This window comes from Stegostoma tigrinum, chromosome 4, assembly GCF_030684315.1.
Source record: "Stegostoma tigrinum isolate sSteTig4 chromosome 4, sSteTig4.hap1, whole genome shotgun sequence".
In the NCBI taxonomy this organism is placed as follows: domain Eukaryota; kingdom Metazoa; phylum Chordata; class Chondrichthyes; order Orectolobiformes; family Stegostomatidae; genus Stegostoma; species Stegostoma tigrinum.
The window spans coordinates 110,241,938-110,268,095 of NC_081357.1; the positions used below are offsets into that span (position 1 = coordinate 110,241,938).

At 40.9% G+C, this 26,158-nt stretch overlaps 1 protein-coding gene across 2 annotated transcripts in view; it reads right to left on the reverse strand.

The window, feature by feature from the left end:
• Positions 1 to 26,158, reverse strand: part of LOC125452501 (peroxidasin homolog) — a 243,236-nt gene that overhangs the window by 13,760 nt on the left and 203,318 nt on the right. For both annotated transcript variants that reach the window (XM_048531013.2, XM_048531012.2), the window contains 2 exons: positions 24,992 to 25,126; positions 19,017 to 19,225 (listed from right to left, as the gene is read on the reverse strand). In XM_048531013.2, the coding sequence (XP_048386970.2) occupies positions 19,017 to 19,225; positions 24,992 to 25,126 (344 nt within the window). The remainder of the gene's footprint in view (positions 1 to 19,016; positions 19,226 to 24,991; positions 25,127 to 26,158) is intronic.

The window sequence follows — 26,158 nt, forward strand, 5'->3', positions numbered from 1 at the left end:
AATTTCTTGGAAACACAGAACCAAAAAGAAGTTTGTTCATTAGTGCTTAAAATGCAACAGCAAAAAAATTATTTAAAGCTGGTTCACTGTGCTAAATCTTCACTTGAAAGAGTTTCCTCTGCTTTTCATTCTTGTATCTTGGTCTTTTAAACTGAATGAGTTATCTATTTACTTAGCTCCAAGGTTCAAACTTATGACTTAAAAATAAACTTTGGCACCAGTATTTTATTGTAGTTCAACAACGAATGTCTGACTTGCACAACATTCCTTGTAGCTGAACGCAAGATTATTCCAGTTAGATTCTAGTTAAACTTGAATCCAATTTTAAAGACTATAAGGGTGGAGTCTGTAGTAATCTGCGTCATGAGAAGTATGAGGTATTTGAACAGTCAAGCAAAACAAAAATGGATTCAATCAGAAGGAGGACCGGTCTGACTACCAAATGGTTTTACAAATTGGGCTCCGGGGACTGCACATGTCTGAACACGTAGGTGTGGTAAAATATTTTCAGAAATGCACAGACTTTACACATTAGGGAGATTTTAAAATGATGGCCAACAAGTCCTGGCATTGGAAATTTTGTGAACTGTAATTGAAAATAAAACAGAGGTTTTTGAAGAAATTTGTTAGCATCTGTGTAACAAATGAAGAAAATGAAAAGTGTTGAAGGTTGTGCTCATGAAACAGAACTGGGTATGCAGTTCCACTGTTTGCATTTGTTGCTTGTTATAGGATAGGCTTTTGGAAATAAAATTTGTTTGAATCAACCCCAAAAAGGTGCATCAACAGATTGAGCTTATCCTCCTTCTGCAATAGCATTACTTACATCTGGCACCTCTGTGACCTTTCCATTTCAAACCATTTTAATTTGACACCACTCAGCACATGTATAACCTATTTCACTGAGTGCTTCAAAGGATCAGTCAAGATGCTCCAGCCACTTTACGAACTCATTCAATCTCATCATTTCACTTAAAAGAAGTGGCTGGTGAGGTAGTTAGTACACTGGTTTGAACATTCCAAAATTCACCTGATTCGAGGAAGTCCCATTAGATTGGAAGGCAGAAAATGCTACTCCTTTATTCAAGAAGTGAGGGTAACAGAAAGCAGGAAACTCCGGGCCCGTTAGCGACACTATCTGTCACAGGGAAAGTGTTTAAAGCACTTAGATAATTCAAGGTAATCAGGCAGTCAACAAGCATTTTTAAAGGGGAGTCATGGTTAATCGATCTGTTTAAGTTTTTTGAGGGAGTAATATGTGCTGTGGAGAAAGGCAGACTGATAAATGTACTATACTTAGTATAATAGTGAAAGCGAACTAGATAAAGTGCCTAATGAAAGGAAATTGAAGAAAATAAAAGCTGATGGTGATGGAGCAATATTTTGGTTCAGTTAGAAGATTGCCTAGCTGATAGGAAGCAGACAGTAGGTAAAAAGTGCTATGTTCTGTGTGTGGACCATGTCTTTTTAGTTTTGTGCTTTTAAAAAATTGTGGACTGAAACGAGAAAGACAAGGGCTCTGAAAATCAGGTAGTTCGGGGATTTTTCCATCTATCTTTTAAAACTTTAATTTTTGTGACAACTCTGAGAATAATGGGGCAGCACATTACCCCATCGAGCATGAAGAAGTCTGGAGGGCTCTTCTCAGATTGGATTAGATTTGGTTTAAGACAAACAGGAGGAGAATTTAGATGTGACATGACTAAGTGACACATGTGAAGGAAAACATCAGGTTCTGTCCTTTGTTGAAGGCATGGCACTGGAAGCTGCGAAGGATTTCCGGCAGATGGCAGAGTTGTCCCTAGTAGTCTTAAAGGATCTATCAAATCCCAAGTTGATTGACTTGACTGAGTAAGCAGCAGTATGTACAATCTACAAGAGGTACTACAGAAACCTGCCCAAGATTATTAGACAGTACCTTCCGAACCCACAACGACTACCACCTAGAAGGACAAGTGCAGCAGATACATGGGAACAAGTTTCTCTCCAAGTCACTCACCATCCTGACTTGGAAATGTATTGCCATTCCTTCACAGTCATCAGATCAACATTGTAGAATTCCCTTCTTAATATTATGGTCGGTCTACCCGTAGCTCATGGACTGTAGCAATTCAAGATGCCAGCACACCACTACTTTCTCAAGGGCAACTAAAGATGGGCAATAATAAAATACTGGGCAGAAAGCAACACCTACATCCCTGAGAGAATTTAAAGAAAGACTGGAGATGGCATTCTTAGCTGAGGCAGAAAGGGAGAAATAATTAGGATGCTAGCACAGCACTTGGGATTAGAGTAAATGTAGAGAAAGAGGAGGAATATTTTGGAAAACGAAATATTGGAATTACGTTTAATGTGCAATTAAAGCTGGTGGAGCATGAGAAGAGAATGAAACTATGTGAGTAAGAGAAAGATCGAAAAGAGAAATGGAATTGAGAAAGCTAGAATCAGATCATAGAATGTGGAAACAGGCCATTTGGGCCATTGAGTCCGATGAGCATTCCATTCAGACCCACACCCTCTACTGCATTCCTGTAACACTGCATTTCGCACGGCTAATCCACCTGGGCTACACATTGCTGGATACTATGAGCAATTTAGCATGGTCAATCCACCCAACCTGCACACCTTTGGGCTGTGGGAGGAAACCAGCGCACCCAAAGGAAATTCACGCAAACGTGGGGAGAATGTGCAAATTCCAGACAGTTGCCTGAGACTGCAATTGAACCTGAGTCCCTGGCGCTGAGAGGCAGCAGTGCTAACCACTGAGCCACCGTACCTCCAGCCGTTTGAAGAGTAGGAATTCTCCCCTCACTTCATACTAATGTTGAATCCCCACAGTGTGGAATCAGGCCACGTGGCCCACTGAGTACACATCGACACCCCAAAGAGCATCCCACCTAGGCCTCATGTCAACATATTTCACCAATGGTAAAAACACAATTCAGAAATAAAATAAAAGTACATTTTGCAATAGTAACGCTTCTCCCTCTTTTGTTAACTCAGTTTAACTAAGACAAATGGGAAAGTTGCAAGTTCATTTACAAATTAAGATCTCAGACATAGCAGTGCTGGATTTCTACAATTCACATCAGCCACCTTCATATTTAGTCAGTTTCAAATCCTTATCACCATTAAGGGACCTTCCATAAACATCCAAGAGATAGACTTCAGTTGGGTGTCTGACCATGTTTCACTGTGATGTCCTCCTTCCCTGTTATGAAGGGTTGTGCATACAAGAATACCACAAGACAAACTATCAAGGGGGCCTGCTGTTACCGTATTTAGCCCAGAATACATCTGCACCTTGCTAAGAAGAAAAACTGAAGAAGGTTAAAGCGAAGCACTATGAAGTATCAGACTTAGAATGAGGTAGGGCAGATGGACAGACAAGGGTCTGTGATGAATGCAGAGTTCAGTACATTAGCTTTTCATAGACCTAACGGGACTTTGCAGAGGCTCAAGATGGAAAGCCATCGAATATGATTTTTAAACAGGTTTGGAAACAAACTAAATGCGTGGCAGACTTAATACAATAATCGTCTGACAACTCCTTTTGCTTTCAACAAATGAAAATGCTTAAAAGTGCATCATGCTTTCAAACTCCTAGCGTTTCCAAATTTCATTAACAAAGAGAAGAAATAAGTTTGGACTTAAGCAGAAAATGGGCTTGTTTGGTATGACTTTCTCTTCAAAATAAAGCATATCCTACTCTCACAAATTCCTAAATTCATAGAACATTGCTTCTGATGATACAATGTCATTGGAAACCGCCAAGGAAAATGGCACTGGTTGTTTCTATATATTACAATATTACACTCGATGGGAAAGAAAGAAGCTTGGTTAGCCTTTGTCAGAACATTAAAAAAGAATATTTGTCACAAGCACATTTACAGTCAGTGAATCTAGGTTCATTGATTGCAACAGAAATATCTGTAGTGTTACAAAAGCAAGAATACAACAAGAATACTGGGAAAAGGAACATTTTATTTAATAAGATCCGGAAATTTGGAACACTTCAGGTAGAAAGTGAAGAATGTTGATCTACGTTTCTATTTAAAACACTGAATAATTAGCATATTTCTGCTACTTGGAGTTTGAGCTCAAGTAAAGGCCGGTCAATGAGAAATGGCATGCTTTGGCAGGAAGGAGGAAGATAATCTAGACCAAAGCTACTTCTTAGATAAAGTAGAGAATAAGATTATCGTGAAGCCTTTTACACTTTGAGCAGGAGACAGGGGATTAAATCCTAAATAGGAGTCTTCAACATTACAATGCAAAAGGAAGTTTCCTTTTTCTCTTTGTTTAGGAGTATGCTTTCTGTCTACTTCATTAATATATTAAACTCAATCTGTCACAGAACAACTAAGAGCCTGAGATCAATTAAACAACTGAGGGTCAGGTTTCCTCGGGGTCACTCGACCTGGCGTTGAGACAGCTCCAGAAGGTAAATGAGTTTTATTACATTCGTTCTGGGCCAGGAGTAGTGGAAATGCCTCCTCCCCCAACCCACTGTCGACCAAAATCTGATCCTATTTGGTCTGAAGCTCTTTCTCATCATGACCTGCATCCTGTCCCACAATAGGTGACTTCTATAACTCCCACCTCAACAGTGGGGGGGGCAACACAGTGGCTCAGTGGTTAGCACTGCAGCCTCACAGCACCAGGGACCCAGGTTCAATTCCACCCTCAGGCGACTATCTGTGTGGAGTTTGCACATTCTCCCCGTGTCTGCGTGGGATTCCTTCGGGTTCTCTGGTTTCCTCCCACAGTCCAAAGATGTGCACGTTAGCTGGATCGGCCATGCTAATTTGCCTGTAGTGTTCAGGGATGTGTAGGTTAGGTGGGTTCTGGGGAGGATGGGTCTGGCTGGGATGCTCTGTGATTCAGGGTGAACTTGTTGTGCAGAAGGGCCTGTTTCCACACTGTAGGGCTTCTATGATGATCTCCATTGTCGATCAATTTAACCTCTGAACTGAGCACACTCGCCTTACACCTTACACATTTCCCACCTCCCCTTAAAAATGACAGCCAATCATTCCAATTTACAGACACCCACCATTCACATTTATTCTTAGGCACTGACATCAAGAAAGACAACAAAGCAGTTTGTGCATCCACATGCAAGTTTAAATCATAGCTCTATGTTTTCGAGGGAACCTGACACAAACACTTCGCCACAGCCTCAGCAATACCGGTCAATGCAAGCACCTCAGTAAAGCACATTCTAAACATGTTTCCCTTTCATCATCCACACAGATGCACGGTGTCCAGCTGTGCTTTCATCACCCAAAATACATCTGACATATCTGCAAACCCAGCTCCAATAAATAGCCCCATTCTCAAGAAAAGCCTGGAGAAAAAAAAAAGTTTCCATAGCAACCATGGGAAACCCAGACATATTTCTTTACATCTTTTGTCAGCCAAATCCTAGCAAGTGCCAGATGATGACTAAACTACTGAATAAACAAACTTAAAATATATCTCACAGAAGGACTCGTGCATTAAACAATTAACGCTCTGTGTAGCATTCATACACAGGCTACGCATGAAACAGCAAATTCTTTAAACATCTACACAACTTAAAAAAGATTGTGGATATAGGCTTTGGTCTGCTTCAGCAAAAATTATATGATTAAGGCCACCCTAGAAGACAAAAATTCCATTTTATGGTATGGCAATTGTAACAAATGATGATCTCGACTTTAATCATCAAAGTATTCTGGTGGTGAAGAAGTATTTTTATTGTTTGATTGTTTGGTTCGATATGCTCTCACAATCTGAGTTTCTCTCCTTCTTCACTCTGCTGGAAATAAACCACTCTTCATTACGTACCTTTTCTACCACCCAGCTACTCTGTCTCCATGTCCTTGCTGCTCGTCAGGGATATATACATCTTCCAGGATCTATTTGAATCAACCTGTTTGAAGATGTTATAACTCATCTCTAGAGCTGCTGGGGTTTGAGCCTGAGTCTCCTGGCTCAAAGGTAGAGCACTTCTATTGCAAATTAGGGTCTCTGGATCGTATCTCCAAGGAGGATGAGAACCTAATGCCTGAATAATTTATTGTGTTTCTTACTCCTTATGAGCACTCTTTCATGCTTTTTGTAACAGCAATGCCCTGATCAGGTAGGAGGCAAGCTTCTAGCCTAGTGAGAGGCATCATGCAGCTTCAGCTGCCTGCACAGTGCTAACAGCAAAGATAAACAACTGTCATGATAGTACAGAAGAAAGAAGAGAGAGAAAGGAGGTAGAAATAGGCCTGGAAGGGAATTCCTAAAAACAAAGGAAGAGAATCAATTGAGGCCCAGGCTCTGGCTCTGATACACCTGTCCACATTAAAGTTTTCAAGAAGATTTGTAGCTTGGGTTGTGGATGAGGTTGCAGACCTGCTCACTGAGCCAGTGGGTTTGGTTGCAAATGTTTCACTGCCACTTGATGTTCAATGCTGTTACCATCACTGAATCCCACACTATCAAAATCCACAGTGTTATGATTGATCAGAACCTCAACAGGACTCTTTTTATGAATATTGTGATGATAACATCAGGTCAAAGGTTTGGAATACTGCAGCGAGTACCTTACCTCTGACTCCCTAAAGCCAGTCCAGCATCTACAAGGCACAAATCAGGAGTGTGATGGAATACTCCCCACTTTCCTGAATGGTGCAGTCGCAACAACACTCAAGAAGCTTGACACCATCCAGAACAAAACAGCTTCTTGACTGGCACTACATTCATAAGCATCTACTCTTTCCACCACAGATGCTCAGTAACAGAAATTCACCGAAGATCCTCAGACAGCATGTTCCAAACACATGACCACTTCCACCTAGAAGGACAAGAGCAGGAGATACATGGGAAGGCCACCACCTTTAAGTTCCTCTCCATGTCACTCACCATCCTGACTTGGAAATATATTGCCGTTCCTTCACTGTTGCTGGGCCAAAATCCTCAATTCCCTCCGTAAGGGCAATGTTAGTCAACCTACAGCACATGGGTTGCAATGATTCAAGAAGGCAACTCACTACCACCTTCTCAAGGGGCAACCAAGGACAGGCAATAAATGCTTTCCAGTCAGTGATACCACATCCCACGAGTGAATAAAAAAAAGAATGGCAGCTTGTAGTCTGAAGTATTTGCACTGACAGGCAGTTGGATTTTCAATTCGGGCCAGTACTGTGAAATACACAAGGTTCAGGCAGCGCCTAGCAAATGCCATTCTGTTCCTCAGTAAGTGAGCAAGAAGGGAGTTGGAATGCCCATGTGTACAATGAGGCGAGCAGCAGAAGATTGCATGAGATAAGTCACTATGGGCTATAGTAGGAAACTCTCCAAAAAACTTCCTCAAAATTATACAAGCCAAAAACAATGGAAAATTCAGCCCATTAACTTTGTCAAAAATAGTTACGAAATGCTTCATTTGAATTCTGATCCAAATCTCCAGAAGAGATTGCCTGTGATTTAACATCTTGTGAACTAATTACATCAATGTTTTTCTGTGGTAAGGTCATTGGAAATGTCAAAATATTATGATCAGTAATCTTTAATGATGTTAGATCAATCTTTTCTCAAACTCATGGGTCAATAGGTAAGATTGGTAGTTCTTTGCCCCATCCACTATGTCCTCCAATGTTCAAATTTAAACTGGGCATGTGTAGGGCCATGGAAAGTCATGGAATCCTGGCTCCAATTGCATTTTAGCCATATCTGATGGAAGAACTGTTTAACAAAATGAACAATGTCAACTATTCAACACAATGCACTACTTATGTGTTTTGGTGCTCTCAAACTCCAGGAATGCAATTAATTCAATTGTTAGCACTGTGCTTCTGCCTTTTAATGAAGTAAAATTATTTCAGAATTGCAGATATCATACCTTTGGTGTAGACCAAGCAAATTGACACATTAAAACTACAAAATCATTAAAAAGATGCCTTTGAAACTAGTATAATTAATTCTATAGGATTAATCTTGTCATCGCAAAATGCCAGATAAGTCGCCAAGAATATTGCCGCGTCTCAAGTTTAAACATACACCAACACAGGATTATAACATCACTGAACACAAGTCTTTGGCCGATCAAGGCACAAATGGTCTCATTCTCCTTCTCAGGTGAATGAAAATGATGCCAACTATTATCAGAAAAAGGGCAAGAGAGGTGACAACATTTACAATCTCAGCCAAAGGCTGATGCAGATTATCTAGCCACATATCATCAAAGTCTTTTGTAGGATATTGTTAAACATAAACTGGCCACTTAAAGGACACAGAAAGTGCAGCATTCAGCCCCTCAAGTCTCACCTGTCATTCAATAAGCTCATTGCTGATCTGCCCCAGGAATTAAGTCCTCTTTCATGACAAGTCCTCATTGGCCTCCACTCAAAAATCTATCTGCCTCCTCCTTAAATATTTTCAGTCATCTCTTTGGGGTAGAGAATTCCAGACATTCATTATCCTCAGAGAAGAAATTCCCTTGCATCCCAGTTTTAAATGACTGACCCTTACTCTGCAACTATACTCCTACTTCAAGCTTCCCTCCATAATGGAAAGATCTTCTCAATATTTACCTTGTCAAGTCCTCTCCGGATCTTGTATGTTTCAACGACAACATCTATCATTCCTGGCATTTCTATTGCTAAATTCCCTCTTAACATCACTGGGGAGATTACCATTGACCAGAGGCTGGACCAGACACATAAATGTCATGGCTGCAGGAGCACAGGGGAATCTGAAGCAAGTAAATCATCACTGGATTCCTCAAAGCCCTTTTTCTCATCGACAAAGCACACACCAACAGTGTCACAGAATACTCCCCACTTTCCTGGAGGTGCAACTCCAACATTGTTTAAGCAGCTCAATATCAGTCAGGACAAAGCAGCCCACGTAACTGGAATTTTGAACCGCCTCTTTAAAAATTCATTTAAATACTGGCGGAGTGGCGGCTGTGTTCACAATCTATGGAATGTACTGCAGAAACACATCAAGGCTCCATCAACAATACAGATGGGAATACCAATAGCTACAAGTTCGCTAAGTCACACACCAGTCTAACTTGGAACTATATCACTTTTAACTGGGTCAATTATCCTGAATCTGCCTCAACAGCACTGTAGGTGTACCTGCACCATAAGGAGTACACTGATACGACAAAGTGATTCACCATTACCTTCAAGGACAATTAGGGATGGTAATAAACACCAGCTTTGCCTGCACTAGCTCATAAAAGGAGAAAAATAATTATGTTATTACTGAATCGTCTTCCATCACACTTAGCAGCCATGTATTCCACATTGCATTAATTACAAGTTGTGACAATTTATGATTTATCTACCTGTCAATTTACACATATTAATATATTGTGATTTATATGTATGTATGATATAAATTTGATATATGTTTAGGATGTATACTATGATATATATATATATATACACACACACATACATATGTGTGATTTTATACACACTCACACATACACACACCCCCAGACATGCACACGCACACACACACAGACATGCACGCACACACATATATACTGTTTGAAGTTGACAGTCCCTATATTTCAACACTGGCTCCACTTCAAAAATGCTTTGAAGGGCTTTAGAAAATGCTGGGGCTGCAAAAGATTTTCTTTCTTTAAAGATGAAGTTGAAATCCCAGTGGCTTTATCAAATGTGATGTTCATCGTTATTTGAGCATTAGTCAGAACACCCCTTTCGGGAATATTAATTTCCTCCAAACAGTCATCAGCCTGACTTTACTGCTAACCTCACAGATATTAGTATCTGGTTTAGGTTGTGATATTTTCCAGGCTGTTCTGATCAACAATGCTGTTCCACAGCAGCGTCCCTTGGGGAATTAGAAGTTTTCACCCAAAAATAGCAAATCCACAATAAATTCCATTCTAATTTATGAAACAACAAATTATGAAGAAAGCAAAGCTATCTCTTTTTAAAATGTCAAATGTAATAGCTTTCCTTTTCAATGAAAAGTCATGCTCCTTTTGGATTCAAAACAGTAATTATTTATGTTTAGACTAAATGCTGTAAAGCAACTATAGAAAGCTATACGTGGTCAATGCGCTACAAACTGAGGGACATTGAGGGACTTAAGTACCTGATTGAACTAACTTAATAGAGGTCATATAGTCACTGTTAAACCCTGTTGTCATGTGTAGTAACAGGGCACAAAATTTCATTATAAAATTGTCAGAAAAAAAATCAAATTGCTCTCCAATCTTTCCAAATTGTAGCCTGGCTTTGCAGTTACATTGTATTAGCAGCAAGCGACCATCTGTGTACAAAACAGATCACAGGAATTCAAATCTTGTCACGATCAGCAAAACCACAGTATCACAAAGTACTTTGTCTCTAACATGACAGTGGTAGACATAAAAGAAATTATACCAAGAATAGTAGAAATGAGCAGGCTAGAGAGGACAAGGACTTTATAAACAATTACAAGAGAAAGAAGGAGAGTCCAGGAAAAATTAATGGGACTAAATGTTGACACATCCCCCTGACCTGAGAGCCCAGGATCTGTCAGGAAGTGGCGGCTAAGACAGTGGATGCAATGATTGTAAACTTCCAAAATCCTCCTGATTCTAGGAAGGCCTTAGCAGATTCAAGAACCACAACAGGAGCCCTTCATTCAAAAAGGGAGAGAGGAAGCAGGAAAAATTACAGGTCAGTTAGGCTAAATTTGTCATTTGGAAATGCTAGAATGAATTATTAAGGGGATAGTGATAAGACATTTAGAAAACCTTAATATAATCTGAAGTGTTTAGAACAAGGTCAACCAGGTGGGCCTCAAGGAACATGAGTTCCCTAACAGGGGCTAAAAATCTGGTCCAATCACAGACCCTTGGCTGACAGATATAAACAGGAGGAGAGCTGTCTATGAAGGGATTGGATCAGTGTCAAGGACTCTTCGTCTGTAAACAAAGGCTGACTTGGTGATGGCATTCTGCCTATGTAGAGTTATTTCACAGCCATTATTGATTTTGTGAAAGGGAAATCAAGTTTGACAGATATTCTCGATTTTTTTTTTCAGAATGTAAGCACGAAGCATTAATAATGGGGTAACAGTTGATATGAATATGTAGCTCTAGCATTATAGATTTTGCAACAAACTGTAATCTTACTAAAAGTAGTCACAATGCAGCATTTTTAAAAATGGTTCCCAAAAGTCACTTGACTTCACTTGCAGTCATAACTGTGACTAGCAGGCCAGAAGAACCAGCCTATACTTTTCACAGGAATGATCAGAAGAACACATGACAGTGGCTTCCATGAGAGTTGAATAATTATTTCCTTTTTCATTAAAGTTGGAAGAATGGAAGCCATTCAAGTTAATGGTTGACACAACTGAAAGTCAATTACTTCGGCTAAAAGGCTTACTTTAGGTAAAAGACCATGGTTGAGACTCTGCACCAATCTTGGATTAGTCCAATTACAAATAGGGAAGCATGATTCCAATAGAATAGAATCCCAACAGCATGGAAGCAGGCTATTCAGCCCATCAAGTCTACACCGACTGTCCGAAGAACATCCCACCTAAAGCCACCACCCGGCTAACCTATCCCTGTAGCCTCACATTTCCTATGGCTACCCACCTAGCCTGCATATCCCTGGACACTACGGGCAATTTAGATTGGTCAATCCAATGAACCTGCACATCTTCGGACTGTGGAAGGAAACTGGAGCACCCGGAGGAAACCCACACAGCTAAATACCAAACAGATAGTCGCCCAAAGGTGATATCAAACCTGGGTCCCTGGCACTGTGAGGCAGCAATGCAAACCACTCAGCCACCATGACACCCACTATCTGGGCAACAGCCATCTTGGGTTTAGTTCAAACATAAAATCTGGCTGGGAAGGGCTACCTTACGCAGAGATGCCAGGAGATCCTGTGAAAATGGTTCCAGATACTTCTCTCCACTGAACTAATTGAGAACAACATGCAAGAGTTTGGATTTTGCAACCAGGTGTTACAGAGGAAGATGCCTAGAAATCAGCTCTATTCTGCTAAAAAGGAATCCAATAATTTTAAGTGTCTTGCTGGCTGAACTAGAAAGGAAAAGAGACCATCATTGGCTCCCTTGTGTTGTTCCACCTACTGAGTTTGCTTACAATGGCAGACTATTCAACTATAGAAATTATTACATTTGCTAAAGACAACTCTTCAACTTCATCTCTTCTTTCCAGACAAACTGCATGTCAACTATAAGTTTAGGGCCTGCAAAGATATTCTAAAGGCTGAAATGACTTTCATCTTTTTAGGGATCTTTTATTTAGTTACATATTCAAGTAACTTTTATTTAAGTAACTTACAGTGGTGGATTATAATAAATTAACCTATTACTTGTTTAAGATTAAAGCCCTGCTGCTGGTTTTAATCAGCTGCAAATTAAAAAGGGGTTTCATACAGACACAAATTCTGAGCTCATGGGAACACTTGGAGGAAATGTCTCACGTATGGTGATGATACAGCAGGTGTAGTGCATTTATAGACATTCAAGAAGGCTCCATGTAAAATGGACAACATGAGAGCTCATATTAGCATGGATAGAGGATTGGTTAACTAACAGGAAACGGACAGTCAGGATAAATGAATCACTTTAGCTGCTTTATCAATGACACTCCCCCTTCAGAAGTGGGCATGTTAATGGTGACTGCACGATGTCAAGTCCATTTTCAGCTCCCCAGACAGTGAAGCAACTCAAAAGACCTGGACAGCATTCAGCACTGGGCTGTTAAGTTACAAGTAACGTTTGTACCACATAACTGCAAAGCCAGGACATTCTTTAATGGAGAGTCTCACCAGCTCACCTTTAGGTTCAGTGGCATTACCATGACTGAATTCCCTATCATCAACATCTGGGGGCATCATTTGATGATGAAGTTAGCTAGAGCAACCATATATATCGATGGGTATTATAGCAAATCAGATGCTGGGAATTCTACAGCAAACAATACAAACAATTCCCCAAAGCCTGTTTCCTATCCAAGAGGTCAGGTGCATTGAAAGTTTCCTCTCCACTTGCCTTTTTAAAAAAAAACTACCCGATCCAACATCTTAAACATTCACTCTCTCCACCAACAACACACTGTGGTAACTGCAAACTGTCTGCAAGATTCAATGCAGCTATTGGACGAGTCTCCTTTGAAGGTAACTACCAAAACTCATACCTGGGTTGCAGTGGTTAATAAATGCTGCCCTTGCCTCCAATGCTCACACCCCATGGATGAATTAGAAAAAATAGTCGGGGATAACATTCAGCAAGGTCAAAATTACCTTTTGTTGAGTCAGGTCAAAAAATCATCAAGCATGTAATCATATGAACAAATGCTTCCCATTGGAAATCTTGGTTGCCAGTGCTATAAACTTGAAATGTCCCCCTCTCTTTTAAGATGTTTCTCAAAACTTCTTTGTTTGGACAAGCCTTTGTCACCTGCCTCAATATCTCCTTGGTGCCAAGTTTTGTTTACAATTTTTTCCTCTGAAGTTTATCACGTTAAAGGGGCCATATACACACAGTTGTTGAGGTATGGTATTACTCCAGCGTGAAGTGGTATTTCGGTTCCTTCATTCTGTGGCTAGGGGCACCTAACAAAGGAGATTCTTTGTTGGGGATATTGCTGCTCCTTTGACAAACACCGCTGATCGCCAAACTCAGCTTTCCTTTTGGATGACATTTCCTATGGCATAGTTTGCTGCTGAGTTGTCACAGGGGCAATAGTTTACATTTCAAATCCTTACAGTGAAATGAAGGGTATTGGAGACAAAACAAAAACCCGAGAACTATAGGAAAATTATCTTCAACACAACAAAGATCTGTCAGTTTGCGAGCTGTTGCCTTGAACAAAGGGTTTCTTTTTTAAAAACATTGTTGATTGATATGCAGCTGTGAGGAACAGATTGGAGGCCTTCTCAACAGATAGCTGTAGATATCATACAGCAAAGGCATGCTCTCCTTGCTCTCCTGCCAACCGCTGGCCTGGTCCTCAAACTAGGTGAGGACATTATGCTGGACACCCTCCATCCCGGGTCTGTGCATATTCTCTTCTGTAAGAAGAGGGGTTTTAAGAGACATTTGCATTAGTATGTGAGCACTTTATCTGCCTCATTCAATGGACAGGGAGATGTGAATCCCCAGAGCTGTGAGAATGTAGTTTGGGGAATTTGGGAGTTAAACGATTCTGACCAAAAAATATCTCAATGTCAGCAAAAAGCTAGAGCTAATGAAAACCAGTAAAGCATTAACTGATGGGTGTGCCTGAAATACCTATGATGTGTTCATCCCAAAGCCATTTTCTGTGATACCAGCAAATCATTGCAGATGTTGGGATCTGTACTGAAAACAAAAAACGCTGAAAACCACAGTGGGTCAGGCAGAGTCTATGGACAGAAAGCAAGCTAATGTTTCAAGCTTAGATGACTCTTCATCAGAGTATCTGTTGTGATTATGTCCATGTCCCAGGCAATGGTTTGGTGAAATGCTATCAGATGCTGCATATTCTCCTCATGGTATGAAAGGCCAGTGAGCTGGTGATGTTTGAGTTTCTGAGCATGCTGTAGCTTCTTTTTCATTTTAAATGAAACATCTCACATTAGCTGTGTGAAAGGGAGCATCACTTTGGTATCAATGGTTCTAAGCCGATAAATGAGATGAAGTGACAGACATTGATGGCAGCATTGATTGCAACTGGTGGAACTGCCTGGCATTGGACCTTGATCAGATGGAGTTTAATTGAGGTAAATGTGAGATGTTTCATTTGGTAAAGCAAGCCAGGGCAGGACTTACACACTTAATGGTAGTGTCTTGGTGAGTGTTGCCGAATAGAGAGACTGAGGGGTGAAGTTGCATAATTCCGTGAAAGTGGAGTCGCAGGTAAACAGGGTAGTGAAGGCAGTGTTTGGGACACTTGTTTTCATTGGTCAGTGCATTGAGTGTAGGAAATGGGACATCATGTTGTGGTTTTACAGGATATTGGTTAGGCCTCTTTTAGAGCTCTGTGCTCAATTCTAATATCACTGCTGTAGAAAAAATGTTGTTAAACTTGAAAGGGTTGAAATAGCCAAGTCTTTTTTCCTAGAGTAGGGGAGTCCAAAACTAGAGGGCATAAGTTTAAGGTGAGAGGGCAAAGATTTAAAAGGGACCTCAGGTCCACCTTTTTTACACAGAGGGTGGTATGTGTATGGAACGAGCTGCCAGAAGAGGTGGTAGAGGCGGATACAATGACAACGTTTCAAAATATCTGGATGACTGCGTGTATAGGAAGGGTTTAGAGGATATGGGTCAAATGCGGGCAAATAGGACTAAATCCGTTTAGGATATCTGATCGGCGCAGACAGGTTGGACCTTTCTCTTTCCATGCTGTATAACTCGATGACACTATTAATACTGACATATAAACAAGAATTCCAGTAGTAATTGAAATTTGTGCAAGATTCAACTAAACTACATCGCTTTTGGCTGTACCTTTAATTAAAGACATGTGCAACTTCAGACAGGAACATTGGCTCTCTCTGAAGTAGCAAATATAAACAGAAGTAACAGCTATATTCTCCACAGTGTGTTCGTCTAGACAAGGTCCAGCCAAGGCTGAATGAATGTAAACCATTCCATTTCGCCAGTAACTTCATACAAAAGAACACAGCACTATCTCACCTCCTGATGAAGGCTCTCTGATGAAGGGTCTAGGCCCGAAACGTCAGCTTTTGTGCTCCTGAGATGCTGCTTGGCCTGCTGTGTTCATCCAGCCTCACATTTTATCATCACTATCTCACCTCCATTCTTTTTTCAGTTCACTATTAGAAACCTGACTAGATTACTACAAGATGACAAACTGCACTAACAATGAACAATTATACAATTACCTGTCAGGAAAATGTCACAACTTTACCCCAAAACAGAAAATGTTTCAATCAAATGATTCCATTGAAAATCAGATTAGTAGCATAAGTAGGTTAGAAAAAAACAGGCTTTGTTTGTCCCTGAAGCTATATTAAGACCCTTCTGATAATATTGTGGTTCATCCCACAGATGCATTAACAAACTAACGTATAAAAGCTAACCTTTGATGGACAAGTAGTTCTGAAAATTGTTCTGAAACTGAACATTACAACTGGCCATTTATCTTATTATTAATTCTGTCGTGGAATGTGGGCTACACTGACAAAGCCAGCATTCTTACTCATCCTTATTTTCCTGTAAACTGAATGTCTTTTTAGGTCATTTCGGAGGACGCTTAAGAGACAATTACATGCCTGGAGTCACATGTAGTCCAGACTGGATAAACATGGCAGTCTTCATTCCCTAAGGAACAAAAGTAATCCAGATTGTCAAAAAAAAACCCTAGTTTCATCTTTAGATTCCAGTTTTATTAGCCAATTTAAATTCCACTAGCTGCTGCGGTAAACCAATTGATGCAACTATCTCCAGAACACTATTCTGGGCCTCTAGCCTCTAACATTACCACTCTATCACCACCTACCCAGGGTAGCACACTATCGTTATTTAACACTTTGGACACTGAATATTTCATTTTAAAAAATGCAGTTGCAATCACGTCACATTCCTTTTGACTAAATCACAGACAAGAATGTGCTTGGATTTGGTAAACAGTTAAACCACTCTGCAGTTGGAAAAGTTTCCAGTTGGCCAGAAATAGAAAGAATGTATGTCAAATAATGCTGAACTCAGATGGAACAAAGAAATCAGGATTTTCTGTACTCAGAACATGAAGTGGAAGGAGTAGGGGGCAAGGAAATGTCAAAAATCAGAGACAGAAAATTTGCCTTCAATATTTCCTCTTAACAGCTCATTTACAATTCCATTTACCAACGCAAAACCTGGTTCACTCATTAACTCTGTCCTGGCACATGGTGCAGCAATGCCTCAATTTAAAACGCTTGTTTTGAAATCTCTCTGTGGTTTCATCCTTCCATATATCTGTAACCTCCCTCAGTATTAAACCCTTCTAGTTCTCTGTGCATGCCCTGTTTTCTATTCACTATGTTAATGGTGCCTGATTAGTTATTCCTTTGGTTCAAGTATTTGATTTTTTTTGCTACATACAGCTCTGGGGTGCCTTGGAAAGATTTTCTAAAATTCATTCTAAGCAGTATTTAAAGGTAAGTTGATGATGCTGAATTGTGAGTTGCAGTTGTTTAATTTGAAGATCTTGTGAAAAGTAGATCTCTATGTATCCAGACCAATACCATCTCCAAACAATGTATCCATACTTAGCACTGGTCCCCTGAGTCTGTAACTTCACCTCTATTTCCCCCTGCACCAATACTAGGAATACCTTCTCTAGACTCAAAACTTCACCCTTCCTATCCAATACTTGGCCACTAAAATGAGCAATAAGCAAGAAAAAAAATAGTAAATATTTTCTGATTGCATCAGAAACTGCATACACACATTATCAGGAACAAATCAGTCAGTGGCTTGCTCAAGTTGAGTCAAATAATGGATAATCCAAAGTTTTTATTTCAGAACCAAGCTTTGTACTATATATTGTATGACCAACACCACTTGTTTGAAATGAAACATGACCTGTTTCCACTCTCATTTCACTTGCACCATTGCTGAAATCTTTGTTATTTAGGTACAATACCTGCAGAGACCCATTATATTCTAAAGGAGGTTCAGGCTTCCAGTTGATAGCTGAAGAATGACACAAGATTTGACGTTTTAAATCTAAAAGCATGACTGACCATTTTCTGTTTGCTGGCAAATTATACATCAAAGTACACAGAGGAATGCTTCCCTTCTATACTTATCACAGTCTCCACAGAATTATGATCCTTACAGCAAACAGTCCAAACTTGCTCCAAGTAGGTTTCAGCATTCTCTTCCCTCTATGGTAAATTTGAGAGACTACCCTCAGGTCCTTTCCTCAGTTTTTGGAGAATTTCTCAATCCACTAGCAGTAGTAAATCCTGTTGCAGCTGTTCTCCTTCTCTCATCAGACCAACCTGCCAGGATTCTTAAGATGACTGAGGGATGTGTCCCCTTTACTAGAGACCATCTTCATTCTATGATGAGGAGGTACCAGTGTTGGGCAAAGGATTTGATGCAAAAGTCACAATTTAAATATGAATTCAGTGGAAAAATAGTAAACCACTAGAATTTGAAAAGAGTGGGGGTGCTTGCATATGGGACTGCGTGAATGCATAGATACATGCCAAGGCATTCTGACTAAGTTATGGATTATTTGAGGAGGAGGCAGGAAGGACTCCAAAGTGGCTGCAATCAAAATACCCAACGTTACCCTTCAGGTGCACTGCAGGTCACATGACACCCTCCGTTTACCTCATTTAAAATGAATCCCATACCATTGTAAGGAGGCATAACACACAAAGAACCATAGACATTTTCCTCTCCATTAGACAAAGGCAATTGGTTATGTATAGCTTGAGCCCTCAAGTGTGAAATTAGGTGAGAAGGCAAACTAACACAGCCACAATATGGACAAAAACTGCACCATACTCACTCAAGCCAACTGATGCCCCTCAACCGAAACCCCCACAGCAACATTATAATACAATATCTAAATATATATGGCAAGGTGTTATAGAGAAAACTAGCACTCTCCCACAAGATGAAAAATAGAAAGATGTAAAAAAAACTCGAAGTTACATCTGATTGGATAATATAAACCTTTTCCTGGCATTCAATTTTAAAACTCCCTGACCACTGAACTGGTTGTCCTGGGAGGCATGGAGGTCAGAACAAATTGTCAGGTATACAGAACTTTCCCAACAGCCCATTAAAATTAGCCCAGTCTGTGCAACATTGCCTCAGATGATGACTCCAGCTAAATAGCCAGAACTTTTATAACAGATGCAAAGAATTATTTGTATTTACCAGTGGGAATTCTCATGATGACCAGAAATTTCTGTGTCATATTCCTTATCAACAATTGAGGAAGCACCAAATGGTTTTATAATGTTCACCTCTCCATCCAACACTCAGACATCATCCATTAAATAATTACAAACCTTCGCAACAATCTTGCCACATCCTCAAATCCATTTTTGGTATATCATCACAGCTCTGGTAACCATGAGGGTATTCTGCCACTCTGAACACATCAGGCTGTATCCTGGTGATGTTATCTCCATTGTCACAAAGGACACGGGCAAAAGAAGTCTGCTTGATTTGAGTCAGCTGGGCTGGAGAGAACACCCAAGGACTCTCATACCAGAACCTGTTTGCACACAGGAAAAAGAATTATTTTAAATCCATCATTGTCCTTCAAAATTACTTCAGTTCATTGTTTCATTAATGACGTGTTGAGAGTCTCTTAATCTTAATTTTACATTCCTCGGTCTTTCCAGGAATTGTTTCTTTTGATTTAGTGTCACTACTTAAACAGGCAAAATTTCAAAAAGTGTAATTTATATTTAATCAATTCCGCTTTGACAAGGCATCTGACAAAAATGAAACAAATGTGAACAATTCAGAAGTATTATTTTAAATAAATTTAATTGCAATGCTCGCGTATACTAGTTTACCAAATTACTGTAAAATATTTGAACAACTTATTTGCACACATATATAGGTTCAGTCATGATTTATATCGTTACAGCTCTTTGACATAAAGAAAACACCTCCAAACACACTGCAGTGCTAATACAGAAAGTAATCTTTAAGCAGTAGAAAGGGAAATAAGGTTGTGCGAGGGGATTAAAGCTGGAATAAATATAAGACTTTGTGGGAGGCTTTTGAAAGCAAAGCAGGGAAAGGGTTAGAAAGGCTTGCCTGAGAGGGTGATTAAGGAAGCAGCCAAAGGTATAGCAGAGTGACAGAGACCAAGCAATAAGCCGCACGCTAAATAATGGTAGGCAACAGAAAGAACAAATTATAACTTCAATAGATTGCCTAGTCAAGGCGGATTGGGGTCATGGAGGGATTTGGAAGAAAGGATAAGACTTTAAAGATCAATTTACTGCAGAAAAGTTCACTACCAATACTTGGAAACAGTGGGTCAGTTATATCTGGGGCTTGTGCATGTGTAAATACATGCCATGGAATTCTGAATTATCGTTGGAGGAGGACACAGAACAGATTAATGGAGAGCATTAAAATCTCAAAGCAATGAGATGACAGCTCAAAATTTTCACAGGACTGGACATCCACCAACAGTGACTCCGGGACAAAGTGGAAGCATTTGAAACCCATCATCTTCATTATGCTGAAGGAGATTAATTTCACCAAGCTCCAAAACACATTGTGTATTAAAAAAAACCTCCAAAACATAACCTTATACAAAACGCTGCATGAGGAAGGTGAAGTGTTTTCATCACAGCAGTTACTCGAAGGTCACTGCGATACCTGCAATCTGTTTCTTCTCCCTTAGTGGTTAAACAATCAAATGATGCTCGTGTTGAATGGAAATACTGAATTATTAATTGGGAATGAAAATTACGTGAGTAAGTGAGACAGTATTGGAAGACACTAAAAAGAAAACTGTCCTGACATAGCACTTCTAACGTACTCCAATTGCATGGTAAATGAAAACTTGATGCCCTCGTCTCGTGAATGAAAGAACGAAGAAAAAATCTTGCTCATGGCAAAACTACTTGCCTAGAAGGAAACATGTACAGGAGTGGCTTACAACCTGGACCTGTAATTTTTACTTGAAATATCGGCTTTTGCCTTGAACCTCACTGGCAGAAACTCACTAACTCTGGCCAATTTAAGAACCTGTTTTCCTTCCTGCCTGATTTTCCCTTTCTGCCTGTCCCACAGGCTGCTCTCCCACCACGACCCTCACTTCTCAATTCACATTTTGACCCTATTGCATGACGTTTCAATCACCAGTTTCCTCTGGTTCACTGCTGTCCTCCTAACTCTCCCACTTGCCACTGCTCTACCCAATCTTTCCCACTCTCCATATATATGAAAATACGAAATAGGAACAGGAGCTGGGATAAGATCATCTGACTTAGGGCTCACCTCTACTTTCCTGCCTGCCCTGGGCTAACTTTAACTGCCTTGCCAATCAAGAATCTACATAAAAGCCAAAAGAACTGCAGATCCTGTAATTCAGGAACAAAAACGAAGTTGCCAGAGAAGCTCAGCAAGTCTGGCAGCATCTGTGAAGGCAAAAAATGGAGTTAACGTTTCGGGTCCGGTGACTCTTCCTCAGAACTGATGGCCAGGTTGCAGAGCTTCTCCGGCAACTTTGTTTTTGTTCCAATCAAGAATTTAACTCTGCCTTAAAAATATTCAAAGGACCTGCCTCCACTGTATTCTGAGAAAGGCACTCTGCAGACTAACAATCCTTTAACAGACAAAGTTCTCCTCATCTGCAACTTAAAACCCTTTACTTTGAAACTCTGTGCCCTAGTTGTAGTTACTCAATTCCATTCTCCCAGTTTCTCCATCTATATCACGCCTGCTCCGCTGATGCTATGTTCTGTGCTGGTGGTGATGGTGGATGGGAGGGGGAATGTGGCCTCTGAAATGTCCACCTTTCTCCTTAACTGAGGATTCCCCAGAACCATGGCTCATACAGCCCTCAGCCATGCCTGACTTATTTCTCACACCTCTGCCCTTAGCCTTTCTCTTCCCTCCCACAACCCAAACAGCATCTCCCCTGTGCTCATTTACCATCCCGTCAGCATCTACATCCAAAGGATTATAAGCTACCATTTCCCCCAGCTCCAGCAGGATGCCACTAACGGGCACATATTCCCACCCCCTCCCCCATCAGCAGTCTGCAGGGGCTGTTCTTTCAGGGACATCCTGGTCCACTTCTCCTGCACTCCCAACACCTCCCCCTGCAATTGCAAAAGATGCAACTATTGTCCATTACCTCCTCACTATCCAAGGCCCCAAACACACCTCCCAGTGATTTTCCTGCATTCCACTCACTCTAGTTTATTGTGTTTGCTGCTCACAATGAAGTCTCCTCTCCATTGGGGAAATAAAACACAGACAGGGTGACCATTTGGTGACTCCATGCTTCCAGTAGCATGCCACTTTACCACACCGTGATGTTCCCTGGCTGTTTCACCGTCTTGGGCCTGCTGCAGTCTCAGCAACAGCACAGACAACTGCAACAAAACATCCCTACTTTGAGATTCCATTCCCCTGCAATAAACAAACAACATCCCACTTGCCTTCCTAATCTTTGTACCTTCGTACTCAAATCATATGCTTTATGTACCAGAACACCCAGATCCCTCTGACCACAGAGTAATGTAATCTTTCTCTATTTAAATGATATGCCACTTTTATACTTTTCCTGTCAAGTTAACAAGTTAACATTTTCCCACATTATATTCCACCGATTATATTTTTGCCCAGTCATTGAACCTATCTGTATCCCTTTGCAGACCTCATGGGTGGAATCTTCTGCTCGTAGAAGAGGCCATCTTAGAGGTGGGGACAGGAACTAATCAGTGGTGGTGTATCAAAGCCCCACTGCCATTCCACATTTGTCAGGATTAGGTTCTGAGCATAAAGTCCATGGTGAAGCTTGCTGTGCTGTCACCAAGTGAGACCTCAGATGACATCTCTAATTTTGTCCTGGGCCTGATGCAATTCTGGGACTCTGGGTTGCACTTCTGCCGGCAGTCACTGCTCAACACCAGGTTTCTCAACCTCCCAAAGCTCTCCCTGAGGAGGGCCTCTGACCCCAGAGGTCAGCTGGTGGCTTCATCAATAACTGATTGACAGGTGGCTCATCAGGTCTTCCCTCGAAGATGCAGCTCTGGTCCTTCACCAACCAGCTGATGGGAGATCTATGCCTCAACAAAATTCCACCCCTCATGACCTCTTCACAACTTATTCTTCCACCTACCTTTGTGTTGTCAGCAAATCTAACAACTATATATGTGAACCTTTCATACAAGTCATCAATATACACTGTAAATAGTTGAGGCCACAGCTCTGATCCCTGCGGTGCTCCACTGGTTATAGTGTGCCAACCCGAAATGAACTAATCGTCTCTACATCTCTGCTTCCTGTTGGTTAACCAATCCTTTTACCCGTGATAATATGTTGTTCAGACATTGCGAGCCCTTATATTATGCAATAGTCTTTTGATATGGCAGCTTGCCAAGAAGTCTTTTGGAAAATTTAAATACACCAAATCTAAAGTTCCTCTTTATCCGCGCTGCTTGCTACTTTTTTGTAAAACACTAATAAACTGTCAAACACAATTTCCCTTGCACCAAACCACAATACAATTTGGCAGACTGCATTCAGATTTTCTAAGTATCCTGCTTTAACCTCCGCAATAACATTTTCTACAATTTTCCCTGTGATAGAATTCAGGCGAAATGCCCTACAGGTTTTGGCTTTCCATCTTCCTCCTTTATTGAATAGAGGAGCTGTATTTGTTATTTTGCAAATCGACGCAACCTTCATGGAATCTAGGCAATTCTGGAAGTGTCAAATTAATGCATCATCTAACTCAGCAGTTGCTTATTTTTAGGACCTGGAACGAGGCAGCGAGCAGGAGGATTGCAAGAGGGAAATAGAAGAAGGAGGGAGGGCACGAGGGTCGGGAGAGGGAAGCGAATGAGAGGGACAGTCAAGAGGGGCAAGTGAGACAGGGAGAGTCAGAAGAGGGAACTGGAAAGCGGAGAAGGGATGGTCTGGAGCGAGAGGGGGTCAGGACCAAGAAACAAGAAGGTTCAGGTCAGAGAGGTGAATGGTAGATGGCAGGGCCAGGAGAGTAACTTAAGAAAATACATGCTGGATCAGGCCACTCGGCCCTGGTCCACCATTCAGTAAGATCTTGGTGATCTACTTGCAATCTCAGCTCCACTGTCCCGTTTGCTCCACACGAGAATGTTCATTTACAAACTGCACTGAAATCTAAGTACACTTTAGAACATGCACAGAATTGGGGGGGTGGCAACTGTGCAGCTAACTTGCAATCTTCCAGTTTTCAGGTTTTTCCACAGGCCATCTTCTGAAAGTTACTGTTTCAAAGCACAATTCCACAGATTCTGACATCCCTTCAATACCTGTCCAAGAGTTCATGCTCTCTCTGCTCAGACATGGAGCGTCAGGAGGTTACATGGTATCACAAATAATTGCGATCATGTTCTCCCCGCCCAGTGTAAAAGTGCAGATCCACATACATCATCGTGGCTCAACAGTGAGGATTTTCACCTTGAATGAGAAAGTCATGGGATCATGCCACACTCTGGATATTTGGCATCAAATGCACCCTGTAGCACGGTACTCAGGGAATACAATGGCTAAGAAGTGTAATTTTTCAGATGAGGCGTTAAATTAGGGGCTCGTTTCATTTTGACACTGGGTCAAGTAAACATGGAAAAATCTCATCGCACTTTTCAAATGATGACAGTCCTATAGCCTACCCAAAATTCCTTTCTCATCACAAGCCAAATCATTCATCTCACTTCTGGGACCTTGGAGTGTGTAAAATATTGAATGTCTTTGCCTATATAAGAGGGATTGGAACTGAAAGTGATTTGGTAGCTGTGAAGCATGTTGAGGAATTTCAGAGAAATGAAGTAAGGCTATCTCCAAATGCATCAGCTTGGCTCAATTGAAAGTGCGAAGGTCATGGGTTCATGGATCTTCATCGTAGATGGCAGACAGAAGATCTTAGCATGAGGCTAAGGCTTGACACAAGGACAAGTCTGTCTTACGCATGCCCTCAGCACAGCACAGGGCAATGGATACAGATCTGGAATGGGAACCTAAGCCATTTTCTCCCCTTTCAACTTCAGAGCACTGTGTCTGATTTATAGTCCTTCAATAGCAGTCAAAACCAGCAACCTTTGCGCTGAATTACTAGTATTCTACCAGGCTTTCATAAGCCAGTGACTTATTAGGAATACAAATGCACATAGTTTGGAAATAAAGCTACTCAGGGACAGTGGTCTTCTAGATGCAGTTACATATCACGGAGATCATTAGCATGAAACTGAAGGTATGGCTGAAATAAACAAAACAAACCTACATTACACCGGTTGCTGCTTACCTATCGCCATCTCTCAGGCGTTTAAACTGTGTAACCAACAAGCACAGAAGTGTTGGTCCTAATCTCGTTCCAGGTATCAAGTCCTCCACCAGTAATGCAGGAAACAGATCTATATTCAATGGTGTACCATATAAGCTGTAAGGATCAACGGCAGAAGAGAAACATTATATGGAGTTTTGATAAAAGTTATATACCTGAAATATGAATTCATTTGCACTCTACATAGATATCTAACCAACCAGTTAGTGTTTTCAAAATTATCTGCTTCAGATTTCTAATATCAGAAGGTTTTGCTCTTGTATATATAACAAGTTTTAAAGTAGCTCATTCAGTTCACTTTTAGGGGGTATGATAATACAGTGGTTATTTCATTGCTGACGGTCATCTAAATGCGTGGACTAAAAACATGGGGATTTGTGTCCAACTTCTTCTGGTGCTAAAGGGAGAAAACCTGCCATCGTTATCCAGCTTGGCCTGTGAATGATGCCAGACCATCATTAACTATTTTTAACCAAAAGGCGCGAAAGTATGTGAAGATACAGCAAGAAAAGTTTTCTGAAGTTCATCTTGGTGGCCCACACAAAGCTTAGCAAGCCACCCAGGGCAACTAGGGGTAGGTAGAATGTCCTGGTCAAAGTTTGTATGATAGTCACGAGTGTGACCTGTACATCAGTTTATCAGTTAATTCTACATTCAGTTTATGTGCTGGATTAATCTAATTGAAAATTCTTCATCGATTTTCATATATGTGAGGCCCGACTGTAGCATTAAAAGCTGAAATCTGCACACTTGCTAACCTATTTAAGTTAGGTTCCTGCAATGCAATGATGAGCCCAATTTGGAACTGACAGGGACAGGCGAGGGATTGGAAACCTTCCCAGTAGAATGGAGGTGGGCGTTACTGGCTCCAAAGACAAGTAGCTTTTTGACTTGTTACAGGCCAGCATTATTCCAGCATGTCTCTCAGCGAAGTCTTCAGTTTCAAGCCAGCTCCACAGAGCCTAGATTGCTCTCTATCTGGATCGACAGGTCTTCTCTCTCCCAGTTGTTTTGGAAGACTGTCCATTTAGATAGCCTCATGAGGTGACGGCCTACGGTACTATCACCGGACTCTTAATCCAGAAACCCAGGTAATGTTCTGGGGACTGAGTTAGAATCCTGCAATTG